Source organism: Chrysochloris asiatica, unplaced genomic scaffold (assembly GCF_000296735.1).
Source record: "Chrysochloris asiatica unplaced genomic scaffold, ChrAsi1.0 scaffold00045, whole genome shotgun sequence".
NCBI lineage: Eukaryota > Metazoa > Chordata > Mammalia > Afrosoricida > Chrysochloridae > Chrysochloris > Chrysochloris asiatica.
Window position 1 is genome coordinate 11,041,399 of NW_006408563.1, and position 22,942 is coordinate 11,064,340.

General features: G+C 43.3%; 1 protein-coding gene across 2 annotated transcripts in view; it reads right to left on the minus strand.

Moving 5' to 3' along the window:
- Positions 1-5,989: 5,989 nt before the first annotated feature.
- Positions 5,990-22,942, minus strand: part of SPATS2L (spermatogenesis associated, serine-rich 2-like) — a 187,426-nt gene continuing 170,473 nt past the window's right edge. For both annotated transcript variants that reach the window (XM_006861995.1, XM_006861996.1), the window contains 4 exons: positions 16,694-16,803; positions 13,280-13,382; positions 10,480-10,700; positions 5,990-6,890 (listed from right to left, as the gene is read on the minus strand). In XM_006861995.1, the coding sequence (XP_006862057.1) occupies positions 6,495-6,890; positions 10,480-10,700; positions 13,280-13,382; positions 16,694-16,803 (830 nt within the window). In that variant the 3' untranslated portion in view covers positions 5,990-6,494. The remainder of the gene's footprint in view (positions 6,891-10,479; positions 10,701-13,279; positions 13,383-16,693; positions 16,804-22,942) is intronic.

Here is a 22,942-nt window from a genome sequence, read left to right on the forward strand (position 1 = left end):
CTCTACGGTATTTAACAACAACAACAATGTGGCACTGTAGGGTAAGCACTCCACCTCAAGGTTGGTTTGAACCACAAGGTTAGTGGTTCAAACTCACCAGCTGCTCCTTGGAAGCCCTGTACAGGATTGCTAAGAGTCTGAACCAACTCAACAGCACTTAACAATAACATATGACCCGAAGGCCAGAAATTTTCCACCCCACTTTATTGTTGTTAAGTGCCATCCAGACGGTTCAGACTCACAGTGAGTCTGTATAGGGTTTCCGAGGGGCAGCTGGTGAATTTGAACCGCCAGCTTTGCAATTCAAATTGATCTTGCAGTCCAGTGCCTTATCCCACAGGGCCATATCAGGACTCTTGCTTTAGAATGTACTTATTGTTCCAACCAAAAAACAGTGTGCAGGATTATTCTTGTGGCGCTTGTCCTTCGTCACGGCCCAGAAAGACTCCTGAACTGTGGGAAGAAGCAGTGTGCAAAGGGGCACCTGGAAATGTATCAGTAGCCCCCCCTCCCCACCCCACCCACCAAACTGTACTCTGAAAACAATATGCCGAAATCCCAGAAAGGCAAAGCATTTAAAAGAAGACCCATGTATAATGAAGGCAATGTTATGGGTTTCTCAGATAAAATGCCCAGATCCAGCCCAGAGCTCTTTTGGCTGGGGGGCACCGTAATGAGATTAAGTGTTGGTTTTAGCTGAGATTAAGCACCTGGCTTCACCAAGATGGGGGAGTTCATTCTTTGAAACCAAGAATAGATAGAAAAATTCCTTAGGGTTTATAAAGGCTTGTTGGAAAAAGCAAAAAGATGAAAACAATTTATCATAGTGGTTTGTAACGAACGGTGTTAAAATTGTGCTTCAAATTCTGCAATAACAAGAGAATCATTGGGTCTTCAGATTTTTTTCTCGCAAGATTAGAGCACAATGCTGGAGTGATATACTTGTATTGGCCAGTTGAATTCTTTTGTTTGCTTTGGTTTTGGTGTTTTGTTATTTTATAGTTTACTTATAAAATTTGGGAGCAACTGGCTGACCCTTTCTTGTTTTGCTTTATAAGGTTAGGCAGCCTGGAGTGTTAGCTCATCTGTGCTTGAATTGTCGGTCTGGCCTCTGTCATGCACTGAATTGTGTCCCTTCAAAATATGTATCAGCTTGGCTGGGCCACAAATCTGAGTGGTGTGGCAATTATGCGATGATTGCCTATGATGTGATCTGGTGTGATAAACCAATATGAGAACAAAGAGTGGGATATACCACTTTGAATCACATCAGGACCTTGATCTCATTCCCAGGGGTGCAACTTGCCACCCCTTTTATCTCACAGGAGATAAAAGGAGAGAGAAGTGAGCAGAGAAAGTTGGGTTTACTACCACCAAGAAAGAAGAGCTGGGAGCCGAGTCAGCCCTTTGGACCTGGGGTCCCTCCCCTGGGAAGCTCCTAGGTCCACGGAAGACTGAGGCCCAGGCACATGGAGAACTCCAAGAAATCCTGGGCCTGCAGATGCTGAAAGGAGGCAAGGACTGTTCTCAGAGCCAGAGCTCTGAATTTGGACTTCTAACTGCTCAAACTATGAGAGGAGACATTTTTATTTGTTAAAGCCATACACTTGTGTTATTTCTTTTACAGCAGCACTAGATGGGAGAATTTTCATTTTCTTTACATTGATGGACTGCACCTCAATATAAAGAAAACAAAAATCCTCACAACTGGACTAATAAAAAACATCATGATAAATGGAGAAAAGTTTGAAGTTGTCAAAGACTTCAGTTTGCTTGGGTCTACAATCCATGCTCACGAAGCAGCAGTCACGAAACCAAATGACATATTCCATTAGGCAGATTTGCTGCAAAAGACCTCTTAAAGTGTTCAAGAGCAAAATGTCAGTTTGAGGACTAAGGTGCAACTGGCCCAAGCTATGGTATTATTAATAGCTTCATATGCCCTGTGGATATTGGACAATGAATAAGTACGACCATAGAAAAATTAATGCATTTGAATCATGGTGTTAATGAAGAATATTGAAGGTACTATGGGCTGCTACAAGAACAAACAAATGTTTGTTGGAAGAAGTACAGCCAGAATGCTCCTTAGAAGAAGCTAGGATGGTGAGACTTTGTCTCTGGTACTTTGGAGATGTTGTCAGGAGGACCAGTCCATGAAGAAGGACATTATTCTTGGAAAAGTGGAGGGTTAGAAAAAAAGAGGAAGACTCCCAATGAGCTGAATTAACAAAGTGGCACCCAAAATGGACGGAAACATAAGAATTGTGAGGATGGCTTAGGGCCCTACGTTCTGTTGTGCATAGTGTTGTTACGAGTTGGAACCAACTTGATGTATTTAACAAATATCTAAGACAGCTTCTAAGGAGCTTTGTTAGCACAGTGGTTATGAGTCAGGCTGCTAACCTCAAAGTCAGAAGTTTGAAACTACCAGCTGTTCTGCGGGAGAAAGATGAGGCTTTCCGTTCCTGTAAAGATTTACAGCCTCGGAAAACCCTATGCAGGGTCGCTGTGAGTCAGAACCGACTCCATGGCACATCACCACCGCTACCACCAAGACAGCTTCTGAAGCAAGTGTGGTAAGAAAGGGTGCCAATATACATTTCATGAACATTGTAACTAGGTGTCTGTAGAAAATGGAAACTTTACCATCTCTAGCCACAAGAGGGCACTAGAATAGGCAGCTTTGGATAATCAAACCCCAAATGCATTGCTGTGGAGTAGATTCTTCATTGTTGTTAAGTGCCTTTGAGTCGGTTCCTGCTTATAGAGACCCTGTATAAAGCTTCCAAGGAGCAGCTGGTGGGTTTGAATTTTCGACCTTGTGGTTTGTAGTTCAGTGCTGATCCTGCAGTGCTACACCAGAATCATGTTGTTGTTGTTAGGTGCTGTTGAGTTGGTTCTGACCCATAGCGACCCTGTATAGGGTTTCCGAGGGTGCAGCTGGTGAGCTTGAACCTCCGACCTTGGGGTTCAAACTGACTTTGCAGTCTAGCGCATTAGCTTGCAGCTTCAGGTTCATAGTGACCTTAGAAGTAGAACGACCCCATAAGGCTGCTCAGGCTGTCATCTTTACAGAAGCAGACGGCCACATCTTTTTTCCAAGGCGCAGCTGGTGGGTTCGAACCACAGACCATTCCACTAGCATCTGAGTACTTAATTGTCATGCCACCAGGGCACCTCAGCTTTGGGTACTGCATATAAAAGGAAGTTGGATAGGAGGAATCTCTTTCTCAAAAGATGTGTTGAATTCCAGCATCTATCTAGTTCGCATCTATCTAGTTCGCTGCCCCTGAGTACCAGACCTAATGTCTAGGCAAAGAAGGATCCAGGTGATCCAGCTCTACTTCTAATGGTCAAATTGAGATTAAATTTCAAACCTAGGCTTTCAGAGAGTCAGAGTCCCCAAGTCTGCTATTTTGGCAAATAAAATTGCTGGTAGCTTTGGGCCTGGTAACTTTTCCCATTAACCTCACTTGATGTTGTTTAATTAGAGCCTCTGTTTCTGATGCCAGCAGAGTCGAACTGTGTGTGAACCGAGCTCTAAATTGGATATATTGTACTTTTGGTTTCCTCCCTCTAACTATCAGATGGCCTTCACTGACAGTGAGGTTTGTACTGGTTTGTACTGGGGTAAATGCTCCTATAATAGGCTCAACACAATAGAGATGGATTATGTAGAAATTCTCAAATGAAATGTAAATAACCAACCCACCAGGGATATTTGAATTTCACAGATGGAGTCCTGAATGAAAGATCTATGTGGTAAAATTTGTTCAGTCTTCGGGAGTGTTAAATGATTTCACCTCTATTAGAGAAATGTTTAAGAGAGAAGAATCCATTCTAAGCAGGCTAATGTGGGTTAAGTAGAGAGATAAGGCTGCTCATGTTTTTGAGATATTTTGAAAAGGATTTAAAGGTTTTTTGTGTGTGTTTAAAAAAAAAAAAAGGTTGCATCTCTCCCAGAATCTCCAGGACTGCCAATGGACAGGTAGAAGACATGTAATGCAGACTTTAAATGCCTTGAAACTGCCACTAAAATATTGAAATCATTGTTAGCTGATGTTGAGTTGGCTGCTGACTCATGGCAACCCTATGCATGATGAAGATCAGATCATGGTGGTTCACAGGGCTTTCACTGGCTGGGTTTCAGAGACAGATCACCAAGCCTTTCCTGCTGGTCTGTTTTTGTCCGAAACCCTGTGGAAACCTATTCAGTATCATAGCAACACACAATCCTCTGCTGACAGACAACTAGTGGTTGTGCTTGAGGTGTACTGGCTGGAAAAGAGACCTGGGTCTCCCCCTGACCAGAAGGTGAGAATTCCACCACCATTGTTCCAGTATATGAAAATTACTGTTTAAAAATTGTACACTGTCAAATAGTCACATGCCCAGGGTCTAGGAGAAAGGTAAAATCTAGGGAAAAAGTCTCCACGTCTAAACCATGTTTAGCATTCCTTTCTTTTCATTGACTTGGGAGTGTTTGCTGTGCACTGAGGAATGTGTTTGTGCTTTCTTGACCCCTATAGTCACATGAGTGAGTCAGGGTTAACAGTGGCTGGGCCCACCTTGACAAAGACAGCTGCGCTCCTGAGCTGGAAAGTCTACTACATTTCCTGGTTCCAGAATCCCTGGGCCTGTCTTTAAAGTTACCGCATTGAAACGGATGCTTTTCAGGAGTGAGTTAAGTCTTGCTACACAAAAATTGTGCCAAACCCTTCTGTGCTGTAATAGCTAAGCTCAGCACCTCAACTGAGTAAGCAGGGACAGTAGCCCTGGGTATTTATCTTTCTTATTTGAACGAACAGCTCTTCCTTCCTTCCAGAAGCAGGACTCAGCATTTTGAATTCTTCCTAAATCTCCGGGTACACCCAGAGACCTCAGAAGGCTCTTTCCTGAGAGAGGAAGCATCTTCCTGTATTTGGCTCAGCTGCTCAGAGCTGCTCTGAGGAAGAGGCCCTAGAGCCAGGGATGGCAGAAAGGCTGTTCATGTTGAGCTGAAAGCAAGTATTTGCACTTGAAAGAAACTACCAAGTCTGAAGAACACCGGGTAGGTAGGTGAATGGAAGCAATGCCCAAGAGGAACTGGCCTGTCATCAGAGGTCTGATCTCTAGGCCAGAATCCACTCTCCTTTCCCGAGGTAACAGTGGCCCACCTCCCCAGCAGGCCACACCTCGTATCCAGAGTGGACTCTGTTTGTGGTTAGCTGTGGGGCTCATGGTGACCTCTTACACAACAAAATGAAAGGCTAGTCTGGTTCTCTGCTGTCCCCATGCTTCCTTTCAGATTGGACCCTTGTGAGTGATAGGGTTTGCTAGAAGTAAATTACCAGGCATTTCTACCCGATCTGTGATCTGTTCAAATGTAGATTTTCTATTCAGTATATCTGGAGTGGAAAGGTAAATTCTCAGCAAGAGTCAAACTAGCCTGAAGTGGTTTGAAGCCTTGGAGAAAATTGGGCCAATGATCTGCAAGAAGATTTTTTGCTGGATCTTCTGAGAAAGGCACCTCCCCCACGTGGAAGCTACCTGGGGAGACATGTTCTTCTTCTAGACTGTGGGAGTGAGGCACTCATTTTGCCCTGGAGATGAAAGCCATTCTGAATACAATGCCTACCGTAGGTGTAAAGGAGAGCCGAGACAAGAGAGAGGAGCCGGAGCCCTGAACAGACTGGACCCAAGGCTTTGGACTTCAGTCACGGAACCAGTCAGTGCTCCTGATTGTTTAAACCATGCTCAATGGAGACTTCCATTGCTTGTGATCAAGGTTTCCAAGCCAACAGCTGATGTGTAAGCTGCGTGGAGCGCAGGCTTCTGTATCTGTGTGTAATGTGCTTAGCAGGGCCGTGGTGAGACATCCTTTGTTTGAAGGCAAATAGCGTTGCACAGAGATCTGTGCTTTAGCCTTAGCCTCTAGTTTTCTTGACAGTATTATGCAGTACATTCAATAGTAAGGTGGTCATCAAAAAAAGAAACCAGCCAGGTGTCAAATGCAGCATATTTTAATTTGTTTCAAATAAAGCAATATATGTATATATATATTTTTCAGAAAAACACCAGATGTTAAATTCTACAAAAGCGCATGTGTCTTTAGCAGATCATGTTTGTCTAATCATTAAGGTTTTTTTTTTTTTTGCAACAGTAACTCTTTAAAGACAATCAATGGACTGACATCACGCTACAACATAGGCTGCTACTGAGTCTCTGGTCTTCAGCCACATCTTGATTTTCCTAACAAATGAGTAAATACTGCCTTGCTAAAATGCTGCAATGTCTCGATGGGAAAAAGCGTCAACAGATCAAGCAAAGCCATGAAAGTTATGAAGCAAGCTAGCCGTGATTATTAGGGTTAGTAAAAATGATTCAGAGAGGGTGACACAACCAAACGGGGTTCGTAGATTCCCAGTGACTCTCTTTTTGGCAGCGAATTGGGTCAGCACCTCGGGCAGGGAACCAAAATGGAGTGAAAACGACCATTTATCTCTCCTGGTTCAGGCCACCAATGTCACGGCTGGGACTGAGAGAACCGCAGCATCCGTGGGAACTTCAATTCTCGTGGGGCACAGATTGCATTGCGGAACCCTGGCAACAGCACCCCGGAAAGGCCTGGCCTCCGAGTTATCTGCGGGGTGCTGCCTTCGCCGTGGCTTTTCTGAGTGGGCAGTGGCCTCGGGGGTCTTTGTCCCCAAGGGGGCCTCCTGGTTTTTGGTGCCACCTTTATTTTTGGGACGGAAGCCATTGTGTGATTGTCTTCTGTGTTCATGGCGGTTGTTGCCTTTCATCATGGGATCAGCTTCCCCGGCACCACCCTGCGACTTGGCCGGCCCATTTGGCCTGTTGTTATGATACTGTGGATTAAATCTTCGTCTTTGGTTAGAAGGCCCATTCTGCCAAAAAAGAAAACCAAAAACACGTATTAGATGGCGTTGAAACACCCAGAAAACGAAGGTGACATCGGTAGACATTAGGGAAACCAGGTCTCTAAGCCTCAGGTTAGCTTTTTTATACTGTGAACATTATGGCAACATGAAAACAGGGGCAAGCTGAAAAAATCCTCAATCTTATGGACAGCCTAGGATTGTGCGTTGTCTTATAAATAGAACTTTAAGGAAGTGGATGGTTTTGAAGAGGCAAGCTGTGGCTATGTATCATGGCGTCAGTTCCAATTCATAGTGGCCACAGGACAGAGAATTGTCGCATAGGATTTTCTAGGTTATTTACAGAGGACCCCTGGTGCTGCAGTGGCTAAAGTGTTCAGCTGCTAACGTTGCTGGTTTGAACCCACCAGCCACTTCTTTAGGAGAAAAATGTAGCAGTCTGCCCTGGAAACCCTAAGGCAACTTCACTCAGCTTTAGTGTTGCTATGAGTTGGAATGGACTCGAAAACAATGGTATTTTTAGTAATTTTCCTGGTGCAGCACTGTAGGATTAACACAGGATTGTGAACCATAAGGTCAGCAGTTCAAACCCACCAGCTGCTTCTTGGAAACCCTGTATAGAACTGATTCGATAGTACTTAACAATAACATAGAACCATATTGCCAGCGCTGCCGAGTGGGTGTGAGCAATCTTCCTCTTGGTTAACATCTGAGGGCTTGATCACAGCACTATGTTGTTGTTGTGAAGTGCCGTCGAGTCGGTTCCGACCCATAGCGACCCTGAACAGGGTTTCCAAGGGTGTAAATCTTTACGGGAGTAGAAAGCCTCATCTTTCTCCCGCGGAGCGGCTGGTAGTTTCGAACTGCTGACCTTAGGGTTCGCAGCCAGATTCATAACCACTACGCTACCAGATCACAGCACTATAAGGCCTCCATAACAGAGGCATAAAACTGCAATTCAAGAGCTAGGCGAAAGAAAACCCCAAAAGTACCTTTAAAATAGGACCGAAAATGTAACAGAATGAAGTGTAATGCAGGAGTGGGCAATAATGATGCTCAAGCATGAAGACTTCTGGACCATTCTGGGACAATGCTATGTGAATTCTAATTATACATATGACGACAAATGGAAAATTTCCCTTGGAAGTTTTCTTCTCTAACACTGTTTTTATCATAGCTCAGAAAGGATGTCTTGGGAAAAACCAGGGATGATGAGGTGTAGATGTTGGTGGGGCCAGGAGGCAGCATGCGTGTCTCTGTAGCAGTAAGTGGCCCTTGAAAATCTCTTGCCGTTCTGAAGCATCATAGTGAGAAGTCATTCTTTCAACAGATCAGCCACCAAGAACGTAAGTGGACCAGTGGTCAGGAAGCAATGGATTGATGTAGTCTATCCCTGTACAAGGGAGAGGTTTCTGAGCTGTCAGTATTAGGGCTCATTGAGTGTCCGGTAACCCAGGTTGTGAGGGAGGCACTTCTGCAAACGATTTCATTTATCAATAACAATCACCCTTGAGGGTAGTTGTTATTTATTTGCGTCATTTTATGCCTTGAATTTAACTGGCCCAGTAGATCCCATCAGAAGCCACTGTTTTAATTGGATAGATTTTTTTTGAAGGCAACTTAACAATACTAGGATGGTGTATTAATTACTGAAGAAGTTGCTTGCAGCCATCCACTGATCACACACACATGCTTTAGCACATTTTGTTTGGCATACACCTGTGTATGTATGAAGTGGACTTACCCTGGAATACTGTCCTGAGGACGTGGAAGACCAGGTTTAATTACAGAAGTCTTCCTTGGGTTCTGTGCCACGATGTTGAGGGGTTCTTGGCTCTCTGGCACACCTTTTTTCTCTTCCTACCTTTGGCTCTGTTCTACATTGTGAGAGGGCCTGGACCTCATGCATGTGGATACTCATTCCAGCCTTCACATCTATGCTGCACCCCGGCCCCCTGAGACAACCACTTTGGAGTTAGGGGTGTGCAAACTGGTATCAGGCTCTGCCTTCAAGATGATCTATCCAAGGGAACAGTACGTAAAGTGCCTGAGAGCAGTTCTAAGCCAACTGAAGAGAGAATTCTAGGCTCTCGGGGACTTGCAGCATGACCTGGGCGGTGGTCTCTCTTTGCTTCCACTAAAGCACAGGGCCCAAGACAAAAGTTTAGTTCAGATGCATAAGGATGCTGGTTTAGATGTTGTTGTTAAGTGCCATCGAGTCGGTTCCGACCCATAGCAACCCTGTGTAGGGTTTCTGAGGAGCGACTGGTGAGCTTGAACCGCTGGCCTTCTGGTTCAAACGACTTTGCAGTCTGGTGCATTAACCCACAGCGCCACACCAGGACTCCCTGGTTTAGATGCAGAAGCATAATTCAACTGAAATGACACATTACCTAAAAGACTTGGCTGAAATGATAAAGCAGTGAGCTGACCAGTGTCTAAGTAGATTGTATTTAATCTGACCTCCTTTGTCTTTAATAATAAAGAAATAGTGTCATGGGACATTAGACTAAATGGTGGTGGTATTGTTGTTGTTACGTGCCCTTGAGTGGGTTCCGACTCATAGTGACCCCAGGGTTTCCGAGGAGCAGCTTGTGGGTTTGAACTGCTGACCTTGTGGTTTGCAGTCCAGTGCAGCACCAGGAGTCCAAATGTTGGTACAATGTTTAATAAGGAGCAAAGAACAAAGAATGAGAAATGTATTTAAATGACAAGTAAAACAGGCTTGACCGTGACCTTTAACCTGTGACATAGGACACACTCCTGGTCACAGTGCTGGCGTACAGCTCAGGAAGGCATTCCGGGTCAGGGAAATGCTTGCCAGTGTCATTAGTGGCAAGTCTACAAGACCAAGACCTCAAAACCCAACAGAGCTCAGAAAACCAGCATCTGGGAATACTAAAAGAAAAATCTCTTTCTGAGCGATCTGAAAGGTATTTTCCTAGCATGCTCAACTTCTAATACCATCAAGACACATCTCTGGTTTCTTCTTTAAAGATAAGGGGAAACCCCCTGTTGAGGATACAGTGGAGACGCAGATAGAGAGGGAAGACTGCTTTGGAAACTTGTATCTTTAGTTGTCATAGCAGATAAAAATTAATAATGTCATTCTGAAATGTATTTCCTTTTCTGAAAGCCCAGGAGAAGAAAAAAAATGACTGAACTAATTTTGACTTATAATTGACAAACTAAATATAAATGAGGAAAATTCTTTTTTAAAAAAAGAGTGCCCTATTCTCTCTCATACTATCTCAGTGTCCAGGTTCTGAATCTGGATCCCTCATCTGCATGAACCTCCTCCAAGTGTGGGCAGGGTGCTGGGACCTGGGATGGTGGCAGTCAAAAGAAGAGTGGTCACGTGCTAATGCTGTTGGAGTGTGTGTAGGTCACCACCTCCAATGGGAACTTGTTAAGTGGGTTAGATGGGGACAGGGAGGCCAGCCAGAGCTGTGGAGGGTGGGCCAGGCTGTGACCCCCAGGAGCTGTTGCCATGTTCTTCCTCCTGAAGTGAATGTTTTCCTCCCCCCTCCCTGACATCATGGACCGATGTTTGCAAGCCCCCTGAAGGTAGCACTAGGCGGCCTCCCAAATGGCTTACCTGCTTGTTAGTGGGCATGGCCTGGTGAGAGGTGTCTGTGGAGCTGGGAGGATTACTCAGCAGTTTTGGGTTTGCTGTTTTACCCTCTGAGGACTTGTTGTGATTGGATGCTTTTCGGGCAAAATGACTCTGCTTCCCAGAGTTTGCTGCGTGAGTGTTCAGCAGAGGCAGTAGGGCGCTGCCCGGACTTCTTGAGGAGTAACTGTTCTTTGGATGTGTAACTGCAACAAGAAAGTCCTGGCATTAATGGCTGCACTGAGACACGACTCAGCCATTAGAAAGACACAGCAGATGAAGAACTTGGCAGGAACTCCAACACAGCAGTAAGAAAGGACTTTTTGAAAGATGTCATTTGAGAGGGTACCTTGGGACTCGGAGGTCACGCAATTTCTTCTGTGAGAACCACAGAGCTGAGACTACAGCACAATCATCCACGTTGAGAGATATGCGCTGGAAAGACACATCTGAACCAGTTTCATACCATTCTTTAGGTCAAGAACCAATTCAATGGAGGGCCCCTCTTTGGACCTTCCACAAATCACTTTGCTCTTGGGTTCCCCAGGGCCCAAACTATTTGAGCCCTCCCTGTCAGACCCCTCTTACAGTCGGGACAGCAAAGACCCAGAAAGACAAGCTGACGCACTGGCCTGTCAGAGCCACGGTGTCACCAGAGCATGGAATGGGGTAGCGCTGGATGTTACAGAGGACATTTTGTCTCCCTGGCCAAGAATATCTCCAAAACAGGACGATGAGGCCCGCCAGCCCCTGAGACTTCTTTCATTAGACCTTTTATTAACCCCATTTCGACACCACCCTCACTGCAAATCTGCATCCATACAAAAGCTAGTGGAAATGCAAGTGGAAGATGAAATAGATCCCTGGTAGGGCTCAATGATCATTCTTCCCAGTCCTGCTGGCTTTGAAGGTGAAGGACTGCTTCGTGCTTATGCCTAATGGGGGCCGGAAGGAACCCACTCAAGGATAAAGTCACAGCTTCCCTCTCTGCCTTCCCCCGAATTGCACTGCCGGGCTGGGCAGCAAGACCCTTCCCTGAATCTTAATATTGTCATCAATTTTTAAAAGCCATTTTCTCTGCTACCTTTGGCTGGATCAGACCTAATCCCAGCCTTTCTCCAGAGGATTAGGAGTGACTAGCATGGCTCACAGCATCTTTGAAAGTCAAGGACAAACTCCGGTTCCTTCTCTTTAGAGGCAAGTTACGACAGCAAGTCAGGGGCTCTCGTGCTCACTAGACTCAGTTTTATGGGGTCACTGCTTCCTGTAGTGCAGTGACGAGTATTTCTGGCTCTTAATGTGCTCTTCCAGAGCTGAGCAGAAAAGGGCCTTTAGCGTGTATCTCAGCCACGCAAGGCTGCCTTTCATGAGGTCCACTTGGAAGGGGGTAGTTCCTCCCACTAGGTGGCACTTGAACTGCTTGGGAGGAAAGCAGGGAAACTGCAGTTCCCCAGAAGGGCGGGTGACACAGAACCACTCAGCATCCTCAGGCTGAAATGGAAATGAGGATGGGCAGTGAAGTTTCCAACTGTGAGCCAGACTGTCTGGTTTTTAGGGATGAGGTAAAAGCCGGGAACGGAGAATGGCAAATTGGTAGACTCCTTCCTAAGGGAAGCGGCAAAAATAAAAGAATTGAAAAGCAGGGCAGGCATCAAACCAGACAACTGCTAGGCTGGATGAACAGGAGAGCTCATGGCAGTGCTATTTTGAACGGCTAAAAACTGACAGCAATGAACTGCGTACCTTCAGGAGACAGGCTGTGCAAATGTTATTTAAATACCTTATCGGTTCAATATATTGATATGGAAAATGTCTACCACGTCTTATAAAATGCTAAGAACAAAGTATGCTACTCTAGATGTATGTTGTTTAGCATAGTAAATGATAACATGTAGTCTAGTTCTATATAAGTCACATATAATTTACATAGTAATTTCTGTAAAAGGAGTATGTTTAACATGTTCATGAAAATGTGAAGACTACGCAAATGTAATAATACATAATACAGTTCTGTAATTGTTGGACCGAGTGTATGTTTTTATGCTCAGGAGGGGACGGAGGTTGGGCAGGTCAAAAGCATTTGCCACATTAAAAATAAAGTGCAGTCAAATGCCAACGTTCAGCTGGTAACCCTGAGACTGAGGTGGTGGCCTTTCCAGGTCCCTCACCTGTCCTTAAAGCTATGTTGGTCTCATTCCCACCTCCTCTGGTGGGTGGGCTGGAGGCCAGGAGAGAAGTTGTAGCCAGTTTTGTTGCATATTAGCTACTCTAATTAAGGCTTAATAAGGACCAAGACGAAAACTAATGGCTGAAGCAAAGTCTTCCATTATCTGCAGACTTCAGTCAGCACAGGGCGGACGCCAGCTCAGGGCCCTGCCGAGCAGCACACACAACAGCTGGGTCTTTCACACTAACTGAGTGTTCGCAGACTTATTAGGAAGTCTCCCTCTGAGGTAACAGGTCTCTGCAGAGCCGGAGCTGGTTTAAATCAGAGGGGCCGTTCATCTGGCGGCGCTTACAAAAAGTTTGCAAAAGGTAGAAACTAGTTGGCCGGTTCTGTTCTGCTTAATAAATCCTGGAGATTTACTGATGGGCAGTGGCATTTGAAGACTCTAAGTTCAAACCTTGACATTTCAAGTGACTTGTGTCCTGACCTTCAATCGTTAAGTCTCTTCAGACCTCACTTCAGTCCCCTAGGGACTGCACACGTGACATTTCCAATAGCAACTCTGAATAGCACGGGGCTCACTCACACAGAATTCCTTAGCAAGTATGCAAAACTCACTCTCTCCGCAGAGCATGATTTGGGCCTTTAGCTGTTCAATGTCACAGGAGAATCGGGCAGCTTTCCCGAGCTCTTCATCATATTTACGTTCGCTGACAAAGTGCTAGAGGATAGAGAAGACAGGAGTCACACAGTTACAGAGCTGAGGTGCACTGGGCAGGGGTCATCCACCCATGAAGGTGTGAACCAGGTGAGAAGTCATTCAGCTGGGTGGTCACTGTGTGGCTCCACGCGGCAGTCTGGCCTGCCTGGGGCAGGATCACTTTCTGCTTCTGTGGGTTCTGCCTGGGCTCAGAAAAAACGGAGAGACAGGCAAACCGTGTGTTGGGGCTCATCTTAACTCTTGATCCCTGCCCTCCTTTTGGACTCCCTGGGTGGTGTAAACAGTTAATGCACTCAACTCTTTACCAAAAGGTCAGAGGTTGGAGTCCATCTAGACACACCTTGGAAAAAAGGCTTGGGGAGCTACTTCCAGAAAGTCAGCCACTGAAGAATGTCTAGGGCCAGCGCTTCTCTGACACGTGGGCTTGCCATGTTTAGTACGCTGAGACCTGGTGGGTGCCTTCTTGTAGGGTCTTCCTACTTTGCCCATACACATTTTGCCTGTATCACAGTTTGGTCTGTCTAACATGTCATCCTTCCTACACACCCTTTTGTATTTTAATAAGCAACCAGGAAGCTCTAAAATCTTTTAAGATCTATAAAACATGATCTTGAATGGAGGCGTTTCTGGTGCTATTGAAGGAAGGGGGAAAGATTTTGTTTTTCAATTTATTTAAAATAAAGATCTGTGTGTAGGTGATAGAGTGAGAAATTACACAGATAACTATGATGCAGTCCCTCCGTGAATTTATCACATGGCAAGAGAAACAGATATACTAACCACAATGTAGGGTGGAATGTGACAGGTGTTTTAAGATTATCAGAGAGAAAGAAATTACTTCCGACTGAAGGGATTGGTGAAGGAGTTATGTTAGAGCTGGAACATGAAAAACAAAACAAAACACTGGATACTAGACACTGGCCAAATTCTTAACAGATAATCTCACTTTCATCTGATTGTGTTATAACAAAGTCAGTACTATTATTACCTCTGCGTAATAGATGGGGGAACTGAGCTTCTAAGAATCTAAGAGAGTAAGTGATTTATCCAAAGTCACAGAAGTAGAAAATTTTGGAGCCGGACTGGTTTACTCCAAAGCCTGTGATGTTAACTATTTAATGGTAAGTGGGATGGTGATAGGTGGAAACGAAACTTGAAAGCTGAGTAGCTTCCAGCAGACCAGGACGCAGGCAGGTTCATATTCTTCACTTGATGTGTTAACAAGCTTGGAGTTTTGTAGGGAAGACTAGAGGCCAGTTGTGGGTTTTACTCAGAGAAGCAGGATAAACTATACTGGGGGAGACCAGGTCTGCTTTAGGTCTACAACTCTGGTTTTTAGGGTGATGGAGAAGCCTGGGAGGAGATGGTTAGGGTAGAATGACTAATTAGGAGGTGATTGTAACAGTCTGAGTAGGGGGCAGCAAAGGCCAGAAGAGAGAAGGGAAGAGGGGAGGGGCAGACGTCTAGAGAGGCTCAGTACCCCAGGGGAGGCTCTTCTCCATGGGGCTAATGTCACTTGCAACTTCTCACATAATCAACCAGTCTTATGTCCAGAGGATAGAGAATATCTTATGACAAGAGGATAGTACACTATCCTACTTGTCACACTAGTAGCAACTGCGTCTTGAAACTAGTCTACTTCCCTAGAAATGGTTTTTGTTGTTGTGATGTGCTGTGGAGTCGGCTCCAACTCATCATGACCCTGCATAGGGTTTCCGAGGCTATAAATCTTTACGGGAGCAGAACGCCTCATCTTTCTCCTGTGGAACAGCTCGTAGTTTCGAACTGCTGACTGTGAGATTAGCAGCCCGATTCGTAACCATTATGCTACTAGAAGTGGTAAGAAGCTGGAATGTGTGTGTGTGTAGTATGCTGGGGAGAAGGAGGATGATGAGGGGACATTTAAAAACCAGAACTTCCTATTTTTTTGTACAGATTTTGTGTTGCTCCACTGGTGCCCATAGCCCCTTTGGGTACCTGCACCTAATACGAGTCCTGGTATGGTGCTGTGGGTTAATGTGCTGGACTGCAAGGTTGATTTGAACCTCAAGGTCAGTGGTTCAAGCTCACCAGCCACTCCTCAGAAACCTTATGGAGTCCTGGTGTGGCGCTGTGGGCTAATGTCTCAGACTGCCAAGCCGTGTGAACTGCAAGGTTGGCGGTTCAAGCTCACCAGCTGCTCCTCGGAAACCCTATACAGGGTCACTATGGCTCGGAATCGACTCGACGGCACTTAACAACAACAACCCCAATGCAGTTTTGAAAACCATTCCTGATACTCTGAATGCAATCTTGGTGGGTCTGTCAATCAAGATGCCATGCCCTGTTTTTGCCAAGTGGACCACTCAAAGAGTCTCTCTCCTAGAGATCCACCTGGAGGTCAGTCACCTGCTGGGGTCTTGAAGACTGTGATTGGGAGTCATACTCCCTACGTAAGTTACCCAAGCCCCTCACGGTATAGATGTGGTTTTTCATGCAGTATTCTGCTCTGATAAGCTACACCCATTTTTTTCAAATTCTACTTGCTATTGAGGTTAGCCAGTTTCTCTTGCCTTCAAACACAAAATCTAATGAATATGTATTTGTGGGCACTATTCTTAATAAAGGACTCCTTGTGTGGCAATATAGGATCAACACTGGACTGTGAACCACAAAGTTGGCCCCATACAGGGTCGTTATGAGTTGGAACTTAACAACAATTCTTTATAAAAAGCCAAAACCCATGTTATAATAGAGGAAAGAAGTTCAACATGTTGCACATGCTTTATAATCCTCACTGTTAGGCTAACTTCATATTTAGTGTGTGTTCATAGGCGGGTGTTTATATACATGCACCAATTACAGACTGCAAGTAATATTTTCTCACCCATCTATAGTTCAGGGTTAGTACATTTTATTTGGGTCAGTCTCTAATGACTAAGCAAATAGATTGTACCTTTCTTGTACTAATATAATAATGTTGTTGTTAAGTGCCATTGAGTCAGTTCCGACCCATAGTGACTCTATGTAGGGTTTCCGAGGAGCAGCTGGTGAGCTTGAACCACTGACCTTGCAGTTCAAATGGCTTTGCAGTCTGACGCATTAACCCACAGCGCCACACCAGGACTCCTATAGCCCTTCTAATCATTTTATACATAAATAAGGTGATTATGTGGTTCTTCACTCTTCTGGGTTCTCTATTTCAACCTCATGAAAGAGAGCTGGGTGCAGGATGTTGGATTCTCTGAACATAGCACTCTATGGGTACAAAAGGGACATATGGGAATCAGATCTCTGACTCGGGGTCCAGGCTGTGACATTTTAGAACTGACCTTAATTTCTGCCCTGAGTTCGGCCAGCTGCATCTCTGCCATCTGACTGGCTAGATCAGTAAGTCTCTTTAGTTCTTCTGCTTTCTTCTGACGAGCACTCAGAATTTCCACTGTCAAGTAAGAAGGAATCATACATTAGAGCCAGAGATTGAAGCATATTAAACGACTTAACTTGTTGGAAACAGTTGTCCCTCTACAGACTGATTCTTTGTTAGAACATGATCGTATTTTCTGAGTTGGGTTTGTTATTCATGCCTGTTATCTGACAACCCACTTCCATATGTCCTTACCCACCAACCCCGCAACCAAACACAAGTTCTCAGATTCATTGCCACCCACTTTCTTCTTCATGGTCTTCACTGGCCTCTGATCTCACCTGTCCAATCTAGACTTCTACATTGCGAGTTATTTAAAACAAATAACAACAACAACTAAAGACACATATTAGAATCCTATCTGAAATTGCAAATATAGGGAGTCTACCAATAAAAAAAAAACATGATTTCTCTATATTGTTGTTAAGTGCCATTGAGTCAGTTCCAACTCATAGGGCTTCCAAGGAGCCACTGGTTGGTTAGCAGTCCAATGCTTATCCTACAGTGCCAAACCAGGATTGCACATTATGTGCTGTACAATAAATCCTAACAGCAGTAGACATTCTGAACTTTAACTCATCATACTCATTGAGTGCAACTAGCTATGTTACTGGAATCTGACATAAATTTAAAAATTTTTGTGAGTGGGAAAAAAAAAAAAAAAGGCTTCTGCTTTGGAGACTCTGCAGATATGTTTCCATTTTGCAGCAGAGCGAAGTTCCAGAGCAGAGTGTTTTATGACTTTGTTATAAGTGTCCCCAGTGGAAAAATTTCAAGAATGAGTTGAAGCCAGCTTGAGCTGGATTGGCGTGCATGAACCATCATGGCCGCATGTAGAGAAAGCGCCCGGGAGTTCTCTGGTGCCATACTTTCACATCTGTCAGATAAACTAAAGAGCAAAGAGATGGAGCAGCCCATAGCTTCATGTGTACGTGTGTTTCCCCAGAGATTTTGGGACTCAGAAGCAAAGACTATAACCAACACAAAGGGTGAGGTGAAGTTTGAGCTTCCAATAGACAGATTTGTAGCTTTGTTATTCAAGTCCTCGTGTGGCGCTCTAGGATCAGCAACGGACTGCTAACTACAAGGTTGGCCATTCAAACCCACCAACCGCTCTTTGGAAACCCTATACAGACTCACTATGAGTCAGAACTGAGTCGACGGCACATAACAACAGCAATAGAAGTCATACAAGAATTGCCTTCATTTCCTTTGGACAAGCACTTTGAGTCATGAGAAACACACACAACACACAGACCAAATTCACATTCCATTATTTGGCTGAGCAAAGATCAACTGGTTTATCAGATCAGATTCAGAGGGTGAATGCAGAGCCAAATAATATGATTCTTGATTTTAAGAGTCATTAGACTATAAAATGTCAAAAATTAGTTACCTCAAAAACATGAAAAGAAGTATGGAATGAATCAAGGGTTAAAATTTCTTGCAACCATAAACCATTCCCCAGACAGACTGATAAGCGTTGTGTTTACATTGATATCAGTGTTGTGATATCAACAAAATAATTAATCTATAAATCATAAAGCCTGTAATCAGACTTTGGTTATTTAGCTAGGGCTCCCCAGGCTTCTCCTTCACAAGACCACATAGCTGGGCAGAGACGGATTGGGCATGGCAGTCTCTCAGAGTCCACAGAATCGAGTGGAAAAACTTGGCTGCATGGCGGGAATGTAGGAATGTTCATCTGCACACAGATAACGTGTTACTGGGTGGTGTTCCCCTGCCATCCAGTTCGATCAGAGGCCACAAAAAGGTGGCTCACCATCATGTTTGGGCAGAGAGTACATACAAGTGTTTTGTTTGGGTTACACATGACTTCTACAAATGAATTTCCCACATTAAAAAAAAAGAGATTTCATTTGAAAACTAGACTTCTGGCTTTTCTCATATGTTGGAATTTCTGGCTACAGTTAACTGGCATTCCTACATGGCAGTAACATGCTAGAGCAAAGACCTGCTACCTTCTTTATATGAAGTATGGTGACCCCACCCCGCATGCCACCCGCCCTGGTCAGCACATTGATGTCGCTTGCTGGCTCTGTTGGCAATCACTGTGGGTTCACAGCCCAGACTCTGTCATGGCGTTCTTTGTACCCACAGCACCCAATGCCTGGCATACAGCAGGTGCCCAATATGTTTGCTGAATGAAGGATTCAGTGAATGAATAAAGCCATTATTCAAAATAAAATAGATTCAAACTGAAATAAAATACAAAAAAAAAAAGGTTCGTTTTCTACAGAAGCCACTTAATGCCTTGGATCCATGCTGTTGATCAACTGACCATTAACATCAAACATATGAATGGGACGAAAGTCTGGATCATGACAGAAAGATTTTTGAGTAGGAAGATGAAATGAAACACTTTTCTTTTGCAAGGAAAGATGTAAAAAGCAAAGTTCTAAAGGTCCAGTTTCAACCAGTAAAGGGGTCACGAGTCTTGGCCCCTGTGTTATCAGACCTCCAGAGAGAATTAAGGACAATGAAAGAGCACAGAGACTTTCCTTGGAGGGTCATCTGTGGTACTGGTGACAATTAGAGGCCATCGTTCTTTTTGGTGAAGCAGAAAGTGGGCAGTCACACTACAAAGATTTCATAGAAATAGATATAAGTGGGCCCTAAAATAAGAATGCAGGTGCAAGATGGCCAATACAGTCTGAGTTTACACTCATGCAAATATACATGAAAATGAACACTTTGCATCAGCAAGTCTTGGGATGCATTTTACATATCCTCTCATTAACATTTCAAAGCCTTTCATTATGAAAAAGCCTTAAAACTTCAGAACTAAAGCAATAGTCTTTGGGGGCCAACATTTTTACCTCTGAAACATCAATCACAGAAACAAAAAGCAAGACCAAACAAAACAAAATTCAAAAGCAGATCAGCTCCTAAGATTCACTGATCAGATAACATAGAATAGTAAGTATGTTTTGAAAGTATCTTCCTTAAGGAAAATCTGTGGAGGGAAACACTTCCCCACAGCTTTAGATTTTCACTGCATTCACAACTTCATTAATATTATTTATGTATTTTTAGAACTGGTAACTAGCATGCTGAAAAACAGTTCCTTAATAGGAGTTACACATTCTTTTAAATTTTTGAAACACGTTAGAAGCTTGTCCACATTACGTGAACCACAACCCTAAAGCTCCTCAGACACTACCCCAAAGCAGAGAGTGCACTCAAAATCCTGGGGGGCGGGCGGGAAGGAAGGGGGACCAGATCCAGAGTATAAGTGATTCTTCAATCACTTCTTGAAATCCTTCTTATTCTTTAAAACTTATTGTGAACTTTGCATCTTGCGTCATAATATAGGTGTTCCTCTTAATATAGAAGTGGCATTTCTTCTCATATCTCTAGTAAACAAGACACGTCAAGAACACCCCTCTCTAAACCTTCAATTCCACAGGTACACAAAGTTTGAGACTCTACCACTGTAGCATGCCAAGTACCTTCATCTATAGAGTATGGGTAATAGTAATCACACACACCTTGAAGGGATCTTGTGGAATTAGAAGCAATAACATATATAGAATGTCTAGTATAGTATGACTGTTGTTGCTGTTAAGTGCCATCAATTTGGTTCTGACTTACAGTGACCTTGTATAGGGTTTCCAAGGAGTGCCTGGTGGGTTTGAACCATGGACCTTGTGGTTAGCAGTCCAGTGCTTATCCCACAGTGACACACCCAGACTCCATAGTATGAGTACACTGAAAAAACTGCTAACTACAAATTGCATTGATAAATGAGATACACTCATCTACAATATATTTCCTCTTTTTGTAATTGTATTAGAATGTTCACTAGGATTAAATTCCACAGTATAGCTGCTAAATTAATTATATGAATCAAATAAATATTTATGAAGGTACCTACAGTCACTAGGTGCCATGAGACACATAGGCGTTTGTTATAATTGAGGAAACATACTCTATACTATGTGCAGGAAATGAAAAATGTAAAAAAAAATACTTTTTATATTCAAAAACTTACTTTTACAGACCTCTGTGACCTCTATTTTCTCACTACAATATAAAGGCAGCTGGATTAATCTCTCTACTAACGAGAGCTGTTCACTTTTTGTGAACATATTGTGTATTTTCTTATTTAATCTTTATGACAACCTTTGATATAGATACACTTTCCCCCTTTCTGATAAGGAGCCTCAGACTTTTAAGAAGTAAATGGCTCAAGGTCACACAGCCAGTAAATGGATGGAGCTTGCGTTTGGACTCCAAGTTCTGTCTCTCTTCAAGGTTTGAGCCCTGACCCATCCTATGAATCGGGTCAATGATTCAAAACCAGGACCTCCAACACCAATTACTCAAGGTAGCTGAATGCTGCCAAGCAATCTAGCTCTTGCAACTGGTCTGAAAGCTCGCTGAGTGTAAGCCTCACATGTGTTTGTTCACTTTGTAACTCAGTCTCTAACTGTCCTTAGCATGTAAGCAAGCATGCAGCTAATGTTGTAGAAGGGAGATGCTCTCTAGAAATGCTCCAACTTACGCAGATCTTGGCACTTAATGCGTACTATTGTTTCAGGAAAGAATAATGAACATGTGAAATCTGAGGTCTTTTGTTTGCCTCTGAGAAAGTGATGTGTTCCTAAGTTTCTATATTGGCACTAGAGAACCATTTGTGTTTGTACTGACTATTAGCATTTTTAGGATTAGGACATGAAACTACAAAGAAAAAAGAAGCTCTCCCTGAGGAACAGGGAAAATTCCAAGCCAGTCCAGTTTTACTGAAGAAATCCACCAATTTCATAATAATAAATTAATTGCACATTAAAGATACTATTTATCTAGACATTCCACTGTTCAGCTGTGGGCCACATTCAGGTGCATAATGCTTGCCATATTTTAAGGAACCCTGGTGGCGCTGTAGGAGAAGCACTGTACAGCTAACTGCAAGGTTGGCAGTTCAAACCCACTAGTTGCTTGCGGGAGAAAGATGAGATTTCTGCTCCCCTAAAGATTTGCAACCTTGGAAACCCCACAGAGGGTCTTTATGAGTTAGAATCAACTCAATGGCACTGGGGTGTTTTGGTTTTGCCTTGTTATACATTCTAAAATGCTGTTTAAAATGATTTATAAAATTGTGTAACGATGTGAACAGGGATTCTCTACAAAATGAATCTGTGTTTTGACCAGAGCCAGATAAGGCAACTGTGAAATGCATGAAGGATCTGGTCTGATCCTTGCCTCTCAGTGCAGGCAAAGGTAAAGGACTGTGATCTGTTTGGGGTTGCAGACTGCCATTTATCTAGCTCACAAAAGAAAACTTGGGTAAGAACAAAGAATTTTAAATGTCCAGGGGATAAGGATTCTAAAACTAAAGCCCAAATGAAAAATATGATCTTAAGAGCTCCCATTGACATAGCCGACTGAATTCAGTAATAAGAAAGGGTTCAGCATGCCTCAGGTAGGACTTCATGATTTGGTGTTAAATCTGATAGAATAATCTTGTCTCAATTGAAATTCTAACTGATGAATCAATCTCAGTCTGTTTGAATGACAAAACTAGTGGGTGAGAAACTTTACAACAATTGAAAGGTTTTAAACTACACAGAGAGATTATAAATCAATCCCAGAGTATTAATATTGAGCATTACATTTAGGAAGAGGTTTGCAATGGTCAAGATTGTGAGTGTGCTCATTATTAACCAGAGTAGCAGGTGCTTTAACCAATATGACTTGTTATTTCAATTTAAAACTGACTGTCTTTTGTGGTTTTAAATTGATATTAGTGAATTTGACTTAGTTTGTAAGTAGAATTTGACTAAATCTGCAAACAGAATTAAGTGTTTTAGGAAAACTTGATTTAGTACACCACTAATTTTAACTTTAGCCTTCTGACAGTTGTTCAAACATTTAGAAATATTTTGCTATTAGTTTGTGAACTTGCCTTTTCAGTCACCTGAAGTACTTGAAGAAGTCAGGTATATGAAATTTATAAACTTGGGCTCAAAAGTTAAGGAGAATTTAAGTTATAACTAAGATTAAAAAAGGGAATCATTTTTTAGGGGAATTTAATTTAGTCATCTTGAGTTGACTGAAACTATAAAAGAACAAATGAAAATAATGGCATTAAGAGTATATAGCCGGAAAAAAAAAAAAAAAAAAAAAAAAA